The sequence below is a fragment of the Bicyclus anynana genome, chromosome 15 (assembly GCF_947172395.1).
Source record: "Bicyclus anynana chromosome 15, ilBicAnyn1.1, whole genome shotgun sequence".
Lineage (NCBI taxonomy): Eukaryota > Metazoa > Arthropoda > Insecta > Lepidoptera > Nymphalidae > Bicyclus > Bicyclus anynana.
In genome coordinates this window covers 12,450,700-12,474,501 of record NC_069097.1, presented here as the reverse complement: position 1 = coordinate 12,474,501, position 23,802 = coordinate 12,450,700, and the positions used below count along the sequence as shown (strand labels likewise).

General features: G+C 34.3%; 1 protein-coding gene across 2 annotated transcripts; it reads left to right on the top strand.

Moving 5' to 3' along the window:
* The first annotated feature begins 654 nt into the window (after positions 1 to 654).
* On the top strand, positions 655 to 20,266 carry LOC112048385 (85/88 kDa calcium-independent phospholipase A2). 2 transcript variants are annotated; one of them, XM_052885967.1, is made up of 15 exons: positions 655 to 833; positions 921 to 1,131; positions 1,214 to 1,304; positions 1,951 to 2,118; positions 2,830 to 2,961; positions 6,302 to 6,485; positions 8,374 to 8,815; positions 10,257 to 10,430; positions 11,922 to 12,190; positions 13,677 to 13,820; positions 14,652 to 14,784; positions 15,222 to 15,367; positions 15,792 to 15,907; positions 16,420 to 16,636; positions 17,801 to 20,266. In XM_052885967.1, the coding sequence occupies exons 1-15, from the start codon at positions 821 to 823 to the stop codon at positions 17,815 to 17,817; spliced, it is 2,457 nt and encodes an 818-aa protein (XP_052741927.1). In that variant the 5' UTR covers positions 655 to 820; the 3' UTR covers positions 17,818 to 20,266. The 2 variants fall into 2 exon arrangements, 1 of the variants encoding a protein (XP_052741927.1); XR_008251521.1 differs by lacking the exons at positions 16,420 to 16,636; positions 17,801 to 20,266 and having other exon boundaries at positions 14,652 to 14,780.
* Positions 20,267 to 23,802: the final 3,536 nt, after the last annotated feature.

Sequence of the window (23,802 nt, the reverse complement as noted above, 5' to 3'; positions counted from 1 at the left end):
AGGGAGGGTAGGGGTATGGTATAGGGATAGGGTAGGGTATGGGTAGGGTAGGGTAGTGGTAGGGTAGGTTTATGGGATAGGGTAGCGGTAGGGTAGAGTAGAGGTAGGGTAGGGGTAGGAGTAGGGTAGTGTAAGGTAGGGATAGGAGTGCAAGTCAAAGCGAAGCTTGTGCGGGTCTGCTAGTTACTATCTATATCTATAGCAATAGAAATTCATTATTTCAAGTTAGCTAATACATATTAATTAATTTAGTCTGAATATGCTCGCGACTGCCCGTACCCGCGAAATTCTGTTTTTTTATCTCGCGAGAACCGTTGATTTTACCGAGATAAAAAGTAGCCTACGTTGCTTCAAGGTAAAATATATCTCTTTAGCAAACTCCTTCCAAATTGGGTCAGCGGTATAGCCGTGAAAAGGTAACAGACAGATAGACTTATTTTCGCATTTACAATATTGGTATGGATACGAGTCAACTTGCCTATTGCAACGCTCGCAAACAAGTGGAACGGGATGAAAAAGTGGTCATGATTGTTAGGATCCCTAAGTGGAACGTAGTCTTGATGATGGAAAGGTTCAAAAGATCTAGAACTCAGAGCCATAAACCTAGTTAAAAAGTAAAGGCGTCTGTGGTGGTTGACATTTGCTTGACATTGACAGTGACACTGACAGCACGACGTTAGAGTGGATCAGTGGAGAAAATAATTGAAAATTATTAAAATTAATAGTTTTGTTAAAACTAAAATCAAGTTCGGCATTAAAAATTTGTAATTACATAATAATATGAAAAATAATTAGTACAGCTATATATAAATAAGCGAAGATGTTTAATTCTCGTAAGTTAACCGATAATGTTATGATTTTTCATTTAATTGCGGCACAAACACAAGTTTTTACTAATATTTTTTTTCTTATTTCATCAGTCTTGCGCGGTTTCCTGAGCATAGCTGATCCTCCGAACAAGGTTCTAGAAGTTCGTTCAGACAATTATATCTCAAGGCCAATACATTACAGAGAGGATTCCATGTTACTCTATGGACCAAAAATCCCACCAGATGGAAAAAATTCAAAGGATAAATTCTACGAAATAGTATTACATAAACCGTTTACAGAAAGCTTGCACCATATGTACAGGTACCAGTATTTTTTTATCTATAAGGTCAAAGTCCTAGTTATCTCCTAATTAAAATTACTCACATAATTATTTTAATTCCAGCTTGTTTCGATCAGAAACCCGTGAGACATGTGAAGAACGATTCATTGTATATAAAGAGAGAATACCGCTCTATGTCAAAATAACTAAAGAAGTATGTATACTTGTTTTATTGATTAGTTGCAGTAGGAATAGTCAGTTCAATCATAGTATATTGTGTAGCAATCACAGTATACCATGATTGGACTGACAATTCTAGAAAAAGTTATAAATATTTGTGTTACATAGCCCATTTATCGAGGAAGGTTATAAGATATATGACTAAGACCAAAAGTAGCAGATCATCAATAAAAAAAAATTGCAAATCTTAGGTATACTCTTAACATATCCACGGCTAAAATTGTTGAAGTCTGCTATAAAAATCATTAGTTCACACTACTCATAACTAATACTTTACAAAATCTTTAAATTTCTTACACTTTACAAAATGTTGAAATATATTTTTTATTTTTACTTTAATTCAAATTGCCCTTGAATAGTATCAGGTGAAATCTTGAAAGCTAAGTTAGAAGCACATCTTTGTTCTCAGACACTGTTGTTTAATTTTTACTCAAATTAGTTCTTTTTTGGTGACAATGCACTAACCATGTATCTGGTCTGAAGTCTGAAACTGTCTATAGAATGTCCTAAATTAAAAAAGATGTATTAGGTTAAGGCTCATTTATCTTAGAAAACTTATTAGAAAGAAAATTTATATAAAGTCTTGATAAATATATTTTTAAATGATAATTTGTTTTTAGTGTACAGTAGCAGGCCTTCAAAAACTCTGTGACACACTGACAGAGCACCAGTCTTGGTCGGTTGCACATTTGGTGGCACATTTTGGCCAGTACGAATTGTTCAATGATTCTGAAGTTCAAAAACAAATTGACGATGTTGATCCCTCAACAGGCATCACTCCGCTTATGGTATGTTTTAGTCCTAAATGGTAACTATCCAGGCTTGAGAGGTACTTAAATAGCCTATTTTAACTGCCCACTACTTCTTTTTGCCCACCGGCCCATACAACGTTGGCCCAGGAAACCAATGTTTAACCTCCATAAAAAAATATATGGAAATTATAATATGAGGTATAAATAAGGATCTGGTTAAATAATTGGCTTAATAAAGTATATTTCTTGAAAAAAAAAAAAAAATTATCACTCTTCTAGGGAAAAATGTTCACCTGAACCAAAGCAGAGAAGTAACATTTGAAGCTGTATTATTTATTTCTGTCATCATTAAGCTTAACAAACAAGAAAACAAATGAACAAGCCAATCATAAGTCCACCGAAAATTCCAAAAAAAAAACAAAAATGTCGTAAACCTCTAGATGTCAAACAATTTTAGCTTGTCCCCGTTGTAGACAAATTAAAAATGTTGTTAAACGTTGTAACAAACTTTTTTTGATAAAGTAGAACTATTCAAATTTTTTTACATATAAGTAAATTGTCGTGCGGTTAGGGTAAGCCTGGGCTGGAGATGGGCATTCTCTTTACCATTTTTAGGTTGCTATTGGAAATTTCAAGAAATTGCAATTACAAAACCACTGGTTCAATAAAGCAGTAAAAAAATGATTTTAGTGTACTATGCGCAGTTTTAGAAAGACTATAAAAATAATTTTGGCATTTTATTTCTAGGTGGCTGTAAAATCTGGTAACATAAGAATGGTGCAAAGCCTAGTATCACTAAACTGCTCCCTAGACACAGTGGACAGTGAAGGTAACACAGTATTCCATTATGCAGCTGCAAGTAATAAGGAAATCATTAACGTGAGTCACATTTTATCTTCAAATCTTGAAATTACATTGCTTTTAACCTTTGAACATGTGTCATGAGGTAACCTCATTATATCTGTTTATAATGTGTGTATATGTAAATACTGTTTATGTTATCTTGTGTTGAGGATGTTTGTTTTTCTAACTCAAATGTATTTGTAGGTGATTCATGGAAATATTCTAGCATTTCAAATTCACAGAATTTCTTTTTGTAATACATAAGAAATTATGTATTTAAAATAATATGTAAATATACAAAATGAACAAACAAGTACTTAGCATGGTGAGGTGCTAATCTGTGTAGTGTTTAGAAAGAGTAGACATGGGCTACTCTTTTATTATACTAGTTGATCCACGTAATAAAACAAAGCGTGTTAATACATACGGGACATCGGGCGTGAACGTCAACTACTGCGGGAAGAGTTTCTTCTCATCATTGTCATAAGCTTGTTGTTGTTGTTGTTGTTGTTGTGTTGTTTAATATCCTAGAGATTACACACTCCTGCACGTCGCGTGCCTGGCGAATGCGTGCGCGCGTTGATGATTTCGGGCGCGGTCGTTAACTACCTACTGCGGGTTTCTTCTCTTTCATTGTTTTGAGCATTGTTTAATGACCTACACGAGTTATCGGGGAAGACTGCAGAACCCCTGAACTTTTACACTAAGCAAGGTTACACACCCCTGCATGTGGCGTGCCTGGCGGACGCGCCCGGATGCGTGCGCGTGTTGATGATGTCGGGCGTGGATGTCAATAACTACAGAAAGAATTTCTTCTCTTTCATTGTTTTGAGCATTGTTTAATATCGTACAAGTCCTAGCGGGAAAGACTGCTGTGTCCCTGAACTTTTACACTAAGAAAGGTTACACACCCCTGCACGTGGCATGCCCGGATGCGTGCGCGCATTGACTGTCGGGCGCGGACATAATTTCTTTTGCATTATCAATCAATCAATCAATCAAAGCCTTTATTACTTCTTAACAATAAATTACATAGTTATTTTAAGTTTATTTATCCTATACTATTTGTGTTAGTGTGTTAGTTTATTAATATTTAACAAAATTGCGTATACATTTTTTTTTTTACAATTGTTTCTTCTTAAATAAGTGTTAGAAGGTTATAATTGTTACGTATGTTAGTATAGTACTTAATGATTATGTTAAGAATCCCTCACTGGGTATAGGCCTCCTCCAGCTGATACATTTTATTCATTCTTTTCTATGTTGAAAAATAATTTGTTAGTTATGTAGGTTTGCCATCCATACGTAGATAATATTATAAGTTGATTCGTATAATTTGACTTTATTGTTGGGACAAAATTGAGTAACATTAAATAATATGTATCAAATGAGAGACGGTGTGCAAGAATTATTACCTAAATAAAGAAAATTATGTTTACACTCAGATAATAAAATAAAATAGGTATATAATTATTATTTAGGACCAAATATATTTTTTTCACATTTGCAATAGTTTAAGTATATATTGAGATGACATGCTACTTCTTTCACATGGTGGCAACCTTAATTATAACATAAAATACTTAAGAGGAGTTTTGTTTATTTATTTTATTTTTTTTTTTTTTTTGTATTACTTTATTTTTTGTATAGCTGGAGGGTTTTGGTCGTACTCCTCCCCGGTGACCAACCGTGTTGGAGGAGGGAGTGGGTTCCCATTAATTGATATTTTCCTTAGTTGTAGTGTGAACGCTGCTGTTTGGCTCTGGAGAAAAGAAAAGGTCGTTGTTTGTATCATTTGGAGATTGTTTGGGAGTCCAGTAAGATTGTAGGGTATTTTTCTTTTCCAAGTGTACAAAATTCGTTTCCCCCTTTTTTCTTGTGTTAAGTTTGATTTGCCTACTCGGGGGTGTAGTTGATAGGTTACGTTTATTACGTGATTTTGGTTGTTCGCGTTTGTCGTTCTGTTGAAGTATAATTAATTTATCGTACTTTATATATACTCTGTTTCCTTTCGCTCTCTCTTCTTTAGCCTTTTCTTGTAATTCTTTTCTTTTCTCCAGAACTGTAGGTGGATAATCTTCTTTTATATAATAACCGGAGTTCTCGAGCAACTTTTTGTTCTGTAAAATTTTGATTTTTGTACCAAGTGTGGTAAGAGTAACCACAATTGGTCTTATTTTCTCATTCATTTTCTTGCCTTTTCTTCTCGTATATTCTATCTCAAACGCTGTGCAATTTATTTTCATCTTAGAGTTAAAAATATTTAGTACTATTTTAACTAAATCCTCATAGCTTGTCTCTGTTTCTTCCACAACAAAAATTACAATGTTTCTGGTTCTAATATATTTTTCTAGTAGGTTTAATCGATTTTCTTGTAGTTGAACCCTGTCATCGAGTTCCTGTAATTGCACTTGTATACCGTCGAATTTTTCATCCATTTTTCTTAAAATGTTCGCTTCGCTTTTTGTCACACTATCCTTTCTTTCATTTATATCGTTTTGAATTAACTTAAGAAGTCGTGCTATCTCCTCCATAGTTGCAAATATTTGTGTTATCTTGTGTTGTTATAAAATGTTATCGAGAAGTGTACAAAAAATATTCTTGATTTTTAGTTTTTGTAATTTAATAAAAGAATAAAGAATCATTCAATTACTTTAAAATATTTGTTTCTTCTGTTTTATTTATTTTTTTTTCTCTCACTTTTTATTCTCTAAATTTACAAAAAGACTTTTGAGCCAAGTCTCGAACCAGGTGCTAGATTTATAGCTAATCAATATGTATACCAGTGATCAAACCGCTAGGCCAACTCTTCGTGTTTACTACGTAACGAAATTTAGGAAGCGTATATGCGATGCGAGTCACTTTCAAATGTCAATTAGCGAAACAGTTTTTTATGCACACCCTCAACATTTTAATTTTATTTCAACAATTTCTAATTTACTTAGTAATATGTTATAGAATCATATTTGTACACGTATAAGTTAATATTTATTCACTTTCCACATAGTTGAGTGATTATATATAGCCATAATTGCACTTTAAAGTAGTGTTGTGATGTTTTGAGTAGTTTTAATATGTGATTGTTTATATTTTTTACACTCGTACTTGGTGTTACTCAAAACACGAAAATGTTCACATTCACTTGAATCTTTTGATTTGCAAACGTAAGTTACACTATAATTTAAGATTTTATCACACTAACAACTAGTATTATGCGTTTTATTAATTTTTAAATAACTTTTTGCGCGGAGCCGATGTGTCACTGTCCGCTGCAGCGCCCTCTCTCCTTTTGCATTATAAGCATTGTTAAAAAACGTTACCCTCCTTCTGACGCAGTCGGGTAAATAGACATAAAAACTGAGTGCATATCATACAGGTGCTAGCGGGAAAGACTTCAGCGTCCCTGAACATTTACAACAAGCAGGGCTACACACCCCTGCACATGGCGTGCCTGGCGGACGCGCCCGACTGCGTGCGCGCGTTGATACTTTCGGGCGCGGACGTCAACTTGAGTGCTGCTGAGAAGAGAATCACTGTGAGCACCACGTATACAATGCCAGGTAAAGAAACTGTCTTTTTCTGACAAAACTTTTTTTTATAAATAATCCAAAATAATATATCTCTAAAGTGTTTATCAGATAGCATTGGTAGTATTATTGACAGTCGCCTGTATGACGTTCATAATACGTACTATTATCGTGAATCGCGGCAAACTTTAAAGAGTGAAACGACTGTCACAACTGTCACCCGCACCGTCCTACATGAAACGGACTGTAATGTTAAATTCTGACATCACACATACGTGGGTGATTCCCAATGGGATAATTTGGGTATTCCCAAACGTAAATATTCATGATGGCAGCGTGCATTTGGCACTCAACTCGCGGCGTCTAAGAACATCTATTTTAGAATATGGCGTCTAAAAGTGGTTTCAGACTAGCGTTTTATACGTGCGTATTCTAAGGGCGTGTAAGCGCCTCATTGCCACATTGGTCTAGTTGTTAGCCATGTGAATTCCGATAACGATGTCCTGGGTCAAGCTAAGAAATGCTAAGCTTTTCTATATTACAAGAAAAATTCTCAGCCTCGAGATGGAAAGTTGGTGGTATTAAACCTTTGTGCATTGAGAGCACGTTATTAGTCTTGGCCAATATAATAAAAATCTGATAGTGATGGTTAAATAGTCAAATATTATCGCCCCTAAGTGGGCCGTTAAAAAGACAATTATGAAATAATGTGTAAGCTCATATAGGAGCGCCCTTTCCGTTAAAACCTTTATTGACGCTAGAAAAGCATTGTCTCTATGGTACAGGTCGAGTAAATATGCCGAAATTAGACCATGTACGCGAGTTAGGTTTTATTAAACGCGAAATGTTGCGTGCGTTTATTAAAGCGTATGTCGAAACGACCGTAAACGCGCAGAAAAAGACGCTAGTGTATAACCGCCCTAAACAATAGTTTATAATGCATAATATTACAATTAGACGCATTTACGGATCGGCCGTGTGCGGCATTACGTGTGTTACCTTACATATGGTTGCATTTATAAGGCATCGATTGAGTTTATTAAATTTATTTCAACTGTGATCGTTTAAAAGTGAAGTTTAAAATGGAGGCGTCGTGTTTTTTGGCTGATATGTTCCCTGAGTTAACAAGTATGTTTTGAAAATTGTATTATTATAGTCAGCCTATATTAATGGCCTACTACAACGGGTTAAGCCCTCCTGCCTAAAGGAGGCCGACCATTTTGGACCCAATATGTTACAGAAAAAAATGATTTAATATTTGACCCAGGAATGTATGATGGTCGGTCTCCTTTATGAAATACTTTCTAGTCACTCTTACTTTGAAGATAACGTGACATTTTATAGAAATACATAGAAACCATAAAAGTGTTGTGGTGACACGACGTCTATTGCTGCTGTCTGTCGGCTACGAACTCGCGTAACTTTATAAGAGGGTAAGGGCAAGGGAGAGATATTAGTAACCTTTATTTCTGAATTGATGAATTTTGATATCTTTTCACTGCCTCTCCTCTCAGTATAAAACAGTATCACAAACAAATATAAATTAAAATAAAAGAAAGTACTTCATTAACTGTAATCTAAGGATGAAATGTTTGTATTAAATTTTTCATTAATACAATTTTTTTTTTTACTTAACTGATATTATAAAATGTCAAACTATTTATAAAATAGTTAGGTACCTACGTGGGTAGAAAAAAATAAAATTAACGAGCTAGAATAAGGGATAACAAACATTTTAAACCAAAATTGCATCATTTTCAATTTTTCAAGCTAAGCCAGAAGATACACAATTCACATATGTCAAGAAAACCTAAAACTGGAAGGTCTTCTTATCTTATTCTGATAAGCAATAAAACATTTCAACTATTCCAATTTGATGATTTGATTAGTGTTTATGAACATTTTTGTAATTTCTTTGTAGGCATAGTAGGCGATGTCCTCCAAGATAATCAACCAAAGCTTTTCCAACAAGACATGAAGCGTGGTGGTACACCGTTACATTGGGCGATATCAAGAGAAGTAATTGAAGCGTTAGTTGACAAGAAGTGTGATATAAACGCTCTGAACTTCGATGAAAGAACAGCTTTACATATAATGGTTCTGAGAGGTAGATTGGAATGTGCTATAGCACTATTATCTAGAGGAGCAGAACATTCTATAGGTGACAATGAGGGGAATACACCATTACATTTGGCAGTAAAACAGACAAATATAGCCATAGTACAAGCGTTGGTAGTTTTTGGAGCTGATTTGGAGAAGAAAAATAATGCTGGCTTTACTGCCAGACACATTGTTCCTACTGATATGTCGAACAATAATTATGATAAAATTTTGTATATCCTTCATTCGGTTGGTGCACAAAGGTCAGTATAATCTTGAATTATAGTAGACAATTTTTCAATAGATTTTTTTTTACCCGACTGCAATAAGGGTTATGTTTTTCGCGTTTATCTTGTATATAAGTTTGTAATATTCTTTATTACCTCATATCTTCCAAAACGTTGAACGGATTTACGTAATTAAGATATCGTTAGATTTGTCTTAATAACTCAAGTGTTCTTAGATAGGTAAAATTAAAAAAAAACACGACGACTGAGACTCGAGTATCAAAGTCAAGGGATAATTTCATCAAGAGGATTTCAAAATGGCATATCATGGCCATATTAAAAAGACCTACAATTAGAAAAACGTTATTTATTAATCGCTATACAAAATACGCGGGGCTGGTGACTAGGTGCGAGCAGATTAGGCAGTCCGCGGGTTTTTTTTAATTTTTTTAATTATTGACTTGTTATTTAAATAGAGGCCGTGCAAGGTTAAGTGATTCTATAACTTAACCTTGTAAGGTTTGATCGGCTAATAAAGGGTGTTTTCTGATGTTTTATTAATGACTAGCCGATGCCCTCGGTTTCAGCCACATATTTCCCATACCCGTAATAATACAGAGATAAGTATAGCCTATGATATTCACAAAAAACGTGTCTTTCTAGTGGTACAAGAATTTCCAATATTGGTTCATAGATATACTGACCCCTAAAATACCCAATAATATATAATACCCCTATAATACCACAAACTTTACTTCTTTACAGTAACAGTTACTATACTTCTTTACATAAATATTGGATTCAATTTCAAGCGTAGATCACTTTAGATTTTTTTTTTTAAATTGATTCTTCAGAGATAAGATAAATAAGACTATTGTAGCGTAAATCCTACACCTGATTATAATAAGAATGGTTCAAAAAGAAATGATCGTAGTTAATGGGGATGATGACTAGGTTTGAATATATTGAATTTTATGATACATTCGGGTAAATAGGGTCAGTGTTAACAAATTTATACATAAAAAGCAAAGATTGTCTGGATATTTGCAAAATGATTGAGATTATAAAATTTCAAAATCTTTTATCGTAATTAGATGAAAATTCATAAAGTTTTAGCTTCCTTACATTAAATGTGACATTTTTTAATAAATGAACTATAAACATAAACGCACAAATAACAAAGATATTAGTAATTTTGTTTGAACCCACATACAAATCTAACGATCACTACATTACCTACGAAGTCATTAGTTCGTACCATTTTGTATGGGGCGTTTTTCAGGGATCCGCGGCAGCGCCGCAAATTTGACCCTTTAAATCCCTGTAGCTCCGAAAGTAATGATCGCAAATCGCAAATTTAAAAACTGTCATCATCCCTATTAAAACACAGGGGTTTTTGTTGATTTCTAGATTTCTTTATTGAATATGGCCCGGACCAGTGCTATTATTTCCAACAAGACATGACTTTCTGTTCTAGATGTTCATCAGACATACCGGGTTGTGGGTCGGGTTGCTCGGCCAGGGGGGAGTACAACGGGGTCCCTCCCCCGGCGGTGGCGCGAGCTGCTACTCGACAACAGATCAACGATATGCTCACAGCGGCAACCATGGCAAAGGCGTCGTGTTTGGAAACCAGTGAGAAACAGGGCCGGTGAGTTTGAAATGTAATGTCAATGTTTCCATTTTTATCATAAGCAAAATCATAAATACAGGGTGATTCGGACTTTAGTGCGGACATTTTTTTTCGTGGTTCTGTATCATTAATAGAACATAAATCCACAAACAGTTCGATACATTTTATGTAATTTTTTTTTTCAATTTATGTCTCAGAAATAACAAAATAATGGACACATTCCCAAACAAACTGCGCAACTGCTGGCGGCACTTTGTAAGACGCCGACAAAGAAATACCGGCAGTAGTCATATCGCTTCGGCTTCGGCTGACGGGGGTGGCAGGGGTGAGGGGATCGAAAAATCCCTGAGGACGCCTGCCGATGGGCGACCAGTGACAGACAATCTGCCGTCGCTTGCGCATTTAAGTCGAATCATCCTTTAATGCAAAAGTTTGCGTAATAATAATCATCATTTGTATTTCATTATTCCAATCGAAAGTTTATAATTTTTATTATTACTACGCATTATTGATGGTCCTAAGCCCAATAAAGTATGAAGGGAAAATCGATACTCAACTCAAAAGTGACGACCTTTAATTATTATAAAAAATAATAGGTACAAAAATAAACGTAGAAAGGTCAACGGCCCTCGGCGCGGGCGCTCGCTAACCTAGTACCTACCAGCTGATTTTGTAGTTGCCTATTACTGTGCTATTACTTAGTACAGCGATAGGGTGACCCTCAAATTCTGTTTAAATGTTTAAACTTTAGCTAACGATAACTTTGTTATTGTTGAGTTAAAAAAAAAAAGAAAAAATACGTGTTCATTAAATTTTGTTTATGTACAAAATATAAAAATATCCGTACTTGAAAAAATTTCTTCCTGTATAGTGACCTCTTCTTTAAAGCAGGTGATATAAATCAAAGATCTATGAGAAGTAAGGATTTTTTGGTATTGCTATGCTATGTGTATAAAAATACATAACAAAACAAGCTGCCTCTTTACGTCAACAACCTATAAAGCAATAGGGTACTTGACTTATATCAATTTAATATAAACAATAATTATTTCGCATAGTCCATGGAATAATTGTCCGAAATATATCGATATTAATTAATAAAAGTTAAGGATTTGTTATAAAATTTTATTTAAAAATCGTGTATTCTTTTTTAATTTTCCAAACGTCAAAAACGCTGTCCGTTTTGTGACGTCACAATGCTACTTGATGTACTAAACGTCAAGCTAATTGCTAACTAATATTTCTGTCAAACGCTCCTTTTCTAAGGGATTTGTTATAGTGACGTCATAAAACAGTTGTAATATAGACTATCATGGCCGACAGGCATTTTAGCTCGTATTGTCAAAAACATTTAAAAACTAAAATTTTCATGTAATCACGTCTCGAAAATATATGAAAAAAAATTTCAATCTTCAGTAGAATGATAATGAACTATTAAGACCATAACCTATAACACTATAAGACCATTTGAAAAAAGTGTCAACTAACCTATATTGTGATATCTTTCAGCTTGCTCTGTTTGGACGGCGGAGGCATTCGAGGGCTAGTTCTAATACAAATATTACTAAACTTAGAAGCAGCGGTGGGGAAGCCAATCATACACTGCTTCGACTGGGTCGCAGGCACCAGCACTGGTGGAATACTGGCTTTGGCATTATCTTGCGGGAAGACTTTGAGGGAATGCCAGAGGTTATACTTCAGGATGAAGGAATTCGCGTTTGTTGGAATGAGGCCTTACCCGTCGGAGGCTTTGGAGGGTATACTTATGGAATGTTTAGGTAAATATTTGGAAATTTAAGTATTTTTGAAGTGAAACTTCTTTAGGCGCATGAGGGTAAAATTTTTACAGTTGTAACGTCATGCCGGTATGCAACGGAAGTGTCGAAAAAGAAAGAGAGAGCGATCGAGACCGATTGAGAGAGAGTAAGTCAGGGCGAAGGTAGCATGAAGCAACTAGCCGTGGAGTGAGAGTAGGGAGCAAGCAAGTGAGAAAGATTGAGAGAAAAAGTGAGACAGAGCGAACGTCGTATCACGCACAGTGCTATGGAGTGAGAGATGGGAGAGAGCTATAGTGAGAAAGATTGAACGATAGAGAGAAATCGCGCAATGTAAATATTAAAAATTGAAAAAAAATTCTTAGTAATAAATAAATTGGAAATAAATTGAAAAAATTAAATTTATAATATTCATTAATTTTCAGCACTTTCACATCACAGCACATCACAGCACTCGGAAATCTTAAGTTTTAGATTTGTATAAATATAAACAAGATTTATAAATTAGCTCGCCAAAGGAGTTTCACTTCTGACATGTGTACTTTGTACGCACGCATTTTTATCAATGATTTTATAATAAAAATGTCTTTAAAATTTTTTTACAACATTTACTGTCCAATGACTCTAAAGAGTCACGTTTGTACCAAGGTCATCATGACTCTGGTTGGAGTCATAGTCCAGAAATAAAGGGCCCATGCCGGCCCAGGCCTACTCTTACCGCTCGGCAACTTACTTATATCTAAAAAAATCTTCATAATTGTACTTTAATAATGAAATCATTACTTTATCAAAACAAATTTGCTACAACATTTTACGACTTTTTCAATTCATCTTTAATTTGTCCACAACGGGGACAAGACATTATGATTGGTTTGTTTTAGTTTCCTTGTTTGTTAAGATTGTTATTAATAGAAAAAAATTAATACAGCTTCAAATGTTACTTCGCCGTTTTGATACACCAGCGAACATTTTGCCCTAGAAGAGTGATAACAGAATGTAGGTATTTTTCTTGAAGAAACATACTTTCATTAAGCCAATTAATTAACCAGATCCTTATTTATACATCATACTAGCGGACCCTATCCCTACCCTACCCTACCGCTACCCTACCGCTAACCTACCCCTACTCTAACCTACCCCTACCTTACATTGAAATTTTTCCTGAATTTTCTTTGCTATAAACCACACGGAGCCCGAGACCTCTCCAACGAATGCAAAACCGTGGAACCGTGGTTCGTGCGTTCTGGAGTTATAGCGTCAGGAAGGAAAAACCGACTTATTTTTATATAGTAGATTTTCATTTCCACATACTTTTATACGGGAGTTAACCTGGGTTCCCTGGGCCGACGTTTTATGGCCCGGAGGGCATTTCCCTTTTATGTTTTTCACTTCACTGGACGTATGAATACGAGTAGAAAAATTATCATGGTCGTATGATTAAATGTGTTTTGTCTATAGTGTGAATTAAAAATAGGTATGGTACTTTCAGGTACAGAGACAGTAATGGCGGATATCGACCATCCCAAACTAATGATCCTGGCTGTGTTAGCGGACAGACAGCCAGTCGATTTGCATATATTCAGGAACTACCAGTCCGCACAAGAAATTCTAAACGAATACAATGGAACTTGCAGTATGTATCCTACTCCTACTTTGTCTTATGTACCCAATGTAAGCATGTTGTGTTTGCTTCAAATAGGCATAATGAATAGAAGCTATTTTTGATATATGTTAGGTTAAGTCATTGTGCCAGTTTTGCAAACCAATAAAAAAAATTATAAATGCAAAAGTTTGTATGTATATGTTTGTTTGGATGTTTGTTACTGTTTAAGAAGTGATTTGCTGAAATTTGGAATGGAAATAGATTTTACTCTGGATTAACACATAGGCTAGCTTTCATCCTGGAAAAATCCATTGTAAAATTTATGTTTGTGAAAAACTGAATTCCATGCGGAGGAAGTCGTGTGCGTCCGCTAGTTTACTTGATAAAATTTTGTCTAAATCTTTTTTTTAAGTTGTCTTATTGCTCTATTTTTGATGGCATATTGCAGGCTTTACTCCTTATAGGAGAAAAAGTTTGTGTCTCTCCCTGGTGGGTATGATCGCTGCTATATGAATAACAGCTTTAGAGTGATAATGATTGATTGTATTGATGACTTAACGTACTATATCAACTAACTCTTACTATCGGGCTGCTTTTGAGAGTTTCTGGGAAAAAAGAGAAACTCTAATTTTTACAGTCCAACCCACAAAGGACTCCTAGATCAAATATGCATCTTATTACTTACCTTTTTGTTTTTGAACTAGTCTTATTATTCTATGAATCTCTTTCTTTTCTTACCCTTTCTTAAACGAACTTAAGGCTTCTCCTTTTCACAACCTTTTGTTTGTTTGATCATCTCAGAGCAATATATGCCTATAATTTTTTGATCATCTCGGAGCAATATTTGCCTGTGATTTCCAGGTCCTCACGCGGAGGCAGGAGACCAGGCTTCAGTGGTTTCTCTGCCCGCGCCACCTCCGCCGGCCGAACAGTTGGTGTGGCAAGCGGCCAGGGCCACCGGAGCCGCGCCTTCTTACTTCAGGGCTTCAGGCAGGTAATTGTTTGTCTTTTAATTAAGCAGAAACAGCCTTTTTGTCATTGTTTTTCTAAAACTCCCATGTAATTTGATCAATCAATCATTGATCCTATTCTGATCAACCCATGTTTAGATATTTAATACTAGCAGACCATGTCAAGCTTCGCTTCGACTCGTGTGCGCTTCTTCCCTACCTCTTCCCTACCCCTTACCCTACTCTACCCGAAAGCGGAGCTTGACCGGGTTCGCTAGAAACATAATTTTGACAAACACCAAACCGTTTTGTTGGACCATCGTTTGGCACGTATTGTCAAAAAAATATTTAATAATTAATATTATTATGTCTCAAAAAATATGACAATTTTTCCTCAATGTAGTATAACGATAATAAAGAATTGATGACCATTTTTATAAAAGTGTCGAAACAGCCTATTAACTATTGTGTACCTTTACAGGTATCTGGACGGAGGTCTAATGGGCAACAACCCGACACTGGACGCGCTGACCGAGCTCGCCGAATTACGGTTAGCGTTGGAGGCGACGGGACAACACGAAAAGGCCAAGAAGACTCGTCTAAAAGTCGTCATTTCTTGTGGAACAGGCATGTTTTTGTTCATGGTACTTTAACTGTTTTTTTTTTATTATTTAGTTCCATAGTCATATTCTCAGACCAAATATCTATGGACAAGTATCGCACACAAATTCACCAATAAACTTATCTGTCGTTTTAAGATGTAAATTCATCAAGTCACACATCGAAAGTATTTAACACACATAAATATATTCTGATTTATTTAGTTCCATTTTTGTAATTTGTAGTCTTTTATGTGATAATATTTTACTTATATTTTACTTGGTCCATCAATATTTATCGGACATACCTGAGCATTCTATGAATTCACTATGCGGGCCTTGTCCATCGTTTGACAGAGGGAAAAGCTCCCTAACTATAAAATGATTTAATACATGTACAATTTTCATAATTCCAGACGATTGTTGTAAATAATATTGGTATATTTCCACAGGATTGATCCCAGTGAAGAAATTAAAAGACATAGACGTCTTCAAACCTGAGAGCTTGTGGGACACGGCGCGACTTGCTTTGGGACTTACTGCAATCGGAAGCTTGTTAGTTGACCAGGTAAACTAATCATCATCATCATCATCATCATCATCATCATCATCATCATCATCATCATCATCATCATCATCATCATCATCATCATCATCATCATCATCATCATCATCATCATTTTCATCATTAACAACCCATATTCCGAACAAAAGGGTCTCAAGCCGCCAGCTTCCAGCGGCTCCCTGCAACCCGATTGATGTCCTCAGTCCACCCAGTGGGGGCTCCCTCCTTAGTTTGTAAATCGATTGGGAGCGGTCCTTAATTTTTAAATCGATTGGGACGAGATGGTAACGCAGAAAAGCAGCTAAGGATACGACCGGTCGTAACACTGTAAATTGAGTGGTAGGGTTAGAATTCACTAAGCATTTCCATAGGTTATGTTTAGTTGCACAAGAGTTTCTCGAGCAATGCGGCCAATAGTTTCTTGATAGAAAGTAATAACTATTCTTTTCGCCCAGTAAAACAATGGTCCCACAATTTTAACATCTTCCATTCCATTCCATCCAATTGGATTTCAGGCTACACAATCGGATGGTCGCGTGGTGGAACGAGCGCGCGCTTGGTGCAGCGCTCTCGGTGTTCCCTACTACCGGTTCGCGCCGCAAATGTCGCGCGACGTGGCCATGGACGAGCGTTCGGACGAGCGACTCGTCACCATGCTGTGGGAGGCGCACTCCTACATGCGCGACAACCGTGACAGACTGGCAGAGCTGGCGGCCATATTGCGCGACAATGGTGAGTACATTACGCCGTTCCCGGAGAATAAAATTGTAATAGCATAAAGCTAATTTTTCAGGAAATATTAAAAACCTTGTTTTGGCGATTGTTGACAAAGTTAATAGACTTAATAAAAGTGAGAAAGCTTGGAATGGAAGCTAATTTTTATAGCTTTTGTTAGGCTTATTTGACATAAGTCTAGATATAATATTAAAGCCATATATTAAAAAGTGAAATGTTACCGAAAATGAATCATCATTGTATTGTCAATTTCATGTTGTATAATGTCCATTACCATTTTATTCGCCGTACGGTCTAACCGGAATCCAGTATTGTACTCTGCACTTACCGTTTTTATTTGTAGGTTAAAAACCTACAGAATAAAATAGTAAGTGCAAGTAATGATGAATTACGGGCATCAACCGGCAGATTTTGAACGAGAATAAAATGGTAACTGATTTTATCATAACCAAGTCTTAAATTTTGAGTACCGGAAGACAATTTTATGGCTGTTTATCGGTACTAAGAAGTAGGAATACATTATGGTAATATTATATTACCATTTTATTCTCATATCTTTATGCCAGTGACTATATCTTGGATTACTATAGTAATATTTTGTAACTTCGTTAATAACTGCATAAAAATTATGAAAAAAATTGAGCAGATGTACTAATACCAATAGATCCCAAAAATGAAATAATACTAAAACACGTGTAAGTGCAGTTACCATTTTATTCTCATATCTTTATGCCAGTGACTATATCTTGGATTACTATAGTAATATTTTGTAACTTCGTTAATATGCATATAAATTATGAAAAAAATTGAGCAGATGTACTAATACCAATAGATCCCAAAAATGAAATAATACTAAAACACGTGTAAGTGCAGTTACCATTTTATTCTCATATCTTTATGCCAGTGACTATATCTTGGATTACTATAGTAATATTTTGTAACTTCGTTAATAACTGCACAAAAATTTAAAAAAAAATTGATCAGATTGATAGAGAATTGAATCAGATGTACTAATACCAATAGATCCCAAAAATTAAATAATACTAAAACACGTGTAAGTGCAGTTACCATTTTATTCTCCGAAATTCGCGCCGCAGATGTCGCGCGACGTGGTCATGGACGTGCAATATTTTTTTTAAATTAAAATATCTTTTGTTTCAGATGAAATTATGAAATAAGATCACAATGCACAAATTAGTCGTAAAATGTATGTAGTTTTATTTTTAGTTCTAATTCGTATGCTCTCAGCTATTCCATTACAATTACTGTTTAAGTAATTTATTAATTTATTTTTCATTATTGAAAATGGGTATTAGTTTATTTAGCATGTCTAATTATAATTTTTAGTTTAATGTAAACGTCTAATTATAATTATAGAACTGTTATTTTAATATTATGTAAACTGGTTTATTGACATCAACTTACTGGGTTTACAGAAAAAAATGTAAATTTTTGCTTTTTAATATTATTTTGGCAAAAAAATGAAATAAACGAATGGCACAATCAGTTTTTTAATTTATTGTTGTGGTGTCATTCTAGTCAACTTTACGTAAGCGCCTCCTAGCATAGGCTGCATCATCACTCACCATTAGGTGTGACTGTAGCCAAGCGTTATTTATATTGTGATAAAGACTAGTTCTCGAAAATTATAAAAAAATTGCGATTTTTCATTAAATATTAATTTAGGAATTTCTTATTGTTATTTATGGTTAAAATCACTTTGTGAAATCACTATGTACCTTTTATTGTACTTATCTTTTTCGTTTAATTTCAATGAGATTTTCGTTAAAAAATTATGTATTTGTTATGAAGTTAAATATTTTTGCTTGATAATATATATAGACGGTGTCAAAATTAGTAGGTGAAGATTTGTTACAATAAAGTATTATTTGACATTGCTCGCGCTTACAAAAAAATTAAATTAAAAACCACGACAAATAATCATTAATAGTGGAATCCATAGACGTTGTGGGGGTGCCCCTAGGGCATCGTTCACCCGCTGAGTGTCGAATTTAAACTCTATGTGTTTGACAATTCAACACTCAGTGGGCGAATGGTCCCCTGGGGGTGCCTCTGCGACGTCTATGAATTCCACTGCAAGAGGCGATGAGACCTATAACACCCTACTCGATGTGTACTGTTTACTAACAAACAAATAGAAATGAAGGTAGAAAACGCATATCATTTCATAACTTAGTTATTTTAAATTATGTATTGTTTGTATAGAGAATGTTATTCAAAATATATTAACTACTACTTTGACTTATGTACCCCTACCCGATCGATTTCGAATATCGAATTTATTTTCATTAATTGAATTATAATTATAATTAGGTGTGAAAGAACTAGTGATTTATACCCTCATTTTTATTAATTTGTTTGTTGATAAACAGTGTACATCGAGTGAGGCTGTTAATTTCTTCATTTTTTGCTATTTTATTCTATAGTAATAAAAGAATATAATAGTATTTAATAGTGGCATAATAAATGTTCAATGTATTGTTTCATTTTCACCAAACGAAGGTCGAATGAAGTGCTATGAGTTTTTTTAATCCAAGATCAGGGAATATTTTTACGATTGATCGACTACTATCAAGGAAATTTTCCATGATTAATTTCATCTTAATAAATAATTAGGCGTCTCGACAGTAAAACTCATGGAAAATTAGCTTGATAATAATTTACAGTCAAAGTGGCCCCCGGGTCCTGGACTATTCTGAACAAGATCTGATAAGAAATTACTTCTATCGGTTTTGGGAGCAATTCCGAATCGTATATAATTTATAATCCCTAATCCTTGTGTATATAATCCCTAATCCCTATTTATAAACACAATAACGTATGTGCAATACGCTTTATGTATTACTGGGTAGATTTTCAATAAAAGGATATTTTACTAATGTTTCATTATATATACCTACACTAGATTTAGTAAACAGCACAACTCCAAAGTGTCGAAAGTGGTTGGTTGGTTGTTATGTGGAAAAAAGGTGTTATTTTTTGTTTAGTTCTACTAGCGGATAAAATATAGCCCATGTATGACATCAGCTACCTTCGAATTAAAGTCCCGTCAAATCAAAATCAATCCAGCTCTTTCAGAGATTAGCCGGAACAAGCAGAGAGACAGAGAGATGAAAATTTTGAAAAATATTTGTTTTTGAAATAACTCGGTGGCATCCCTAAATATTTCTTACATGTAGAATTTTTACATTTTACATTCTTCTAAAGAAAAGAAAATTTCAACGTCTCAACAACAACATATAATTATGTAATAAAAGTGTGTCAGCTCCGACGCACGAATGGAGTTTACTCTTTCAGATCGACGTCAGAAAAGTGAAAGGTGCGCAGAATAGGTTTCGCACAAAAAACGTAACGCTGTCGTTCGTTCATATTTTTTTCATACCGGGGGCTATATATGAAAAATCGATTCTTAAGGAGTAAACTCCAAAAAATATGCGCTTTACATTGCTAAGTTTTATTATATAAAGTGTTATCATAATATTCTGCTGAAATTCTCCATATATGAATTTGTGTTAGGCATTCGCTATTGCACTGTAAGCTGTCACTTCTGACTGATTGTGATAATAATGATTTATTTATATGTTAAATAAATATCCTTTAAAACGATTTTCAAGGTTTTATTTCAATTTCATATTTTAGTAGAAGATTATATTCGGTGTTAGTGTCTTGGCTGCTGCACTAAAAGATTTTCTACGTAAGATATCTGATCTTTAAAGATCTACCGCCATTTTCGTATGTCGATGGGGTAAGGAGATCGATAACAAGTGGTTATTCAGCAACGTGCTGCTCGTGTAAATGATCCCTAAAAGTACCCGTTCGTAAACGGTAAAATTACCGACCAGAATTGTGTTAATGTTAAACAGTGAAATAGGTGGAATTTGGAAGAACTAGTAGACAAACAAAAAAGTGTACCTACCTAAGAGTTAACTAACTATGGGCCTTATAAGAAGGCTCAAAGTCACTCAGCGGGCGACGGAGCGAGCTATGCTTGGGGTTTCTCTGCGTGATCGAATCAGAAATGAGGAGATCCGCAGACGAATTAAAGTCACTGATATAGCTCAGTAAGTCGCGAAGATGAACTGGCAATGGGCAGGCCACATAGTTCGAAGAGCCGATGGGCGTTGGGGTCCCAAGGTGCTGGAATGCCGACCCCGCACCGGAAAGCGCAGTGTTGGTCGACCCCCCACTAGGTGGACCGAAGACATCAGGCGGGTTGCAGGGAGCCGCTGGATGCTGGCGGCTCAAGACCGTTTTGTTTGGAAGTCCATGCAAGAGGCCTATGTCCAGCAGTGGATGTCCATCGGCTGACAATTATGATGATGATGATGATGATGACCTAAGAGTTAGCACTCGTCTAGCGCCTCTTGATTTAACGCATTTTGACTTAAATCTTCATAGATAAATGATACTCCTTACCTGTACTATATTATCACTAGCGGACCCGGTCGGTTAAGCTTCGCTTTGACTTACCTCATTGGCTAGTTGCCAGTTACGCAAGCAACCAATAAGCTATTGGCGACCACCATACACTTTAGTCGCTTACAATAAGAAGATATCTAAAGGTATAAGTAGGTATCTAAAAGGTAATATGTATGCATAAGAAAACAAGTATTTTTTGCAAAGCACTTTATTTAAAAAGAATTTTTCACTAACGGAGGCTTATACAAAGACTCAATAATATCACATTTCTCATGTGGATATTATCAATCCACGAACTAGGCTAATTCTAATAAAAATGCTATACTATTATTCACTAACTATGACTAAGTACCACCAATAAGTGTTCAAGCAAAACTTGAATTAAATGTGCCTCTCACGATTAACAGTGTGTGATATAACAGATTTATTAAAAAAAACAGATACATACATTCAATGTGTTAATGTATTTGTATGAACTTTATTACATACATACGTTGTCACAAAAATGTAATACATTATTCGTTGTAAGTTGCCACTGCCAATTAAATGTTGCCATATTTTTTTTATAACATATTTTACTGACAAAATTTTATGATCATGCTTATTATTTCAAATTTTTATAATGTAATGTACAAAAAAAAATTAATAATTAAAATACATTAAGGTAGACATAAGAACACTAGAGGATTGAAATAGAATTGAATTGAATGCTTACAAATATTTTTAAATTATGGTAACATTATTAATGAATATTAGTAGCTGTATCTATTTAAGTGAAAAATATATTTAAATTAATATAAATTTTAAGGCTGTATTAAAAGTTCATACAAACACATACAACTAAATTATCAAAAAATAAGTACAGATATTAAATTGTGTGAGATTCTACGAAAATAAATTAACTATGATTAATAAACTGCAGAATGGTAAGTAAATTAAAATTATAATTCCATATTCATTCACTTGTCAAATTCATAAATATAAATAAGTCTTTAAATAATAAAATGTTAGTAGGTGGGTTTTATTTGAACACCGATAAGTTATGCCAAGCTATTGTGCTTTAGAGGTACTTTTTTTTTTTAAATATAGGAACGTAAACTCTTACACTAAACCCAAATCGCTGTTTCACGAAATTGGTTAACCCACTATAAAAAAAAACAAAACGTTTATAACGTTCACGATGAAAAAATCACTAATTAAAAATATGAAAAAAATAATTACCATACAAAGGGTCTTCAGTACCTAAAACGTAATTTTAAATTGGTAGGTACTTGCATTACGTCATTAAAACATTCACCTACCCGCAATTTTAACTTTCTCGATGACATTCTGTATTCTCATAAAGTATAATTTGTTAAAGAGGGATAAATATCAATTCTTCGTTGATTTTAGGTTTAAATACATAGTGCCACTTACTGAAAAACACCGGCATGCATAGTGGCAGTTAAAATAATGCATTTTTCGCTCATTTTTCTTTTCCATACTCAAATCTATTATCTAGTTCTCAACTACGCCTATGCATAGGAATACGCACAATGCAAAGAATAATAGTATTTAAGTACAGACTATACATAAATGGGCAATAAATTTCACTCCATTTTAGGCAATATTGGATATTTACAAAGTCACGATTACATGAAATTATTTACTGAAATATTTGGAAAAAAAGGAACTATGTAGCTCTTAATTTTGATCGTTTACATTTTGTAAAAAAATAACATGCAGTGAATGGTAAAAGTTTACAAATTATTATATTTATTACAAGTTTCTTTTTTTAATGTTTTGAATCGATTTTAGCAAACATTAATGGGTAATTATTATTATTTGTCATTCAATTTCTTCATGAGTTTCTAAGATTGATTTATTAACAAGCTTTTCCGTGAAACTGTATTGTTAAATCACGGGAAAAAGACCTTCTTTTATATCCGTTATGTTAATTTGTTGGTAACTGTATCAGTACTAGGAATCATTGAATAATAGTCATTCCTTTTGAATATTTAACACCGCATTAACTACCGAGTTAGGTAGGTATCTTTTTGTTCGCTCTATTATTTTTTTTAATTAGGAAAATAGGAAAAGCTGTTTACAATGATAAAACAATTAATGTAATTACTGCCGCTGTTATCTTATCGGTTAAATAAATCTATTCAAGGTCCTGACTGATAGTAGAAGAAAAATGTAGACCTTTGAATTAAAGGAAATAACTAAAATTAATAAAAAAATATTTTCCAAGAAAGAAAGTGGAAGTTTTTAGCTAATTGTTTTCCCATATAAAATATGATACTAAAATGAGACATGTATAATTAAATGTTTTATTATATACCTAGGGCTGTATAACTGGCAAATATTTATGCCCGATATGGGATAAGATAGCAGATTACTTATATGTGAAGACAATTTACACTGGCTATATGACGTATTTTGGACTTTTACGTTCAGTTGTAGGTTGTGGATAAGTTAACGAATTATTTTAACTTTACAATAACGAAAAAAAAAATAAGAGAATATGATAAGTAATGTAACCAAAACTAAAAAATAATTGATTTCATTTTGGGATCAAGAGAGATGTAGCAGATTTTAATTTAAAAAAAAAAACACTTTCTTTGCATTATTAAGACAAGTCAAGGCAACGTGAAAAGGTGACCTTGTGTGGCTTTTGTAATTGTTATTCAACACATGTTATAATTCGCCGTGACTTTTTATATGTTTGTACAAATAGAATT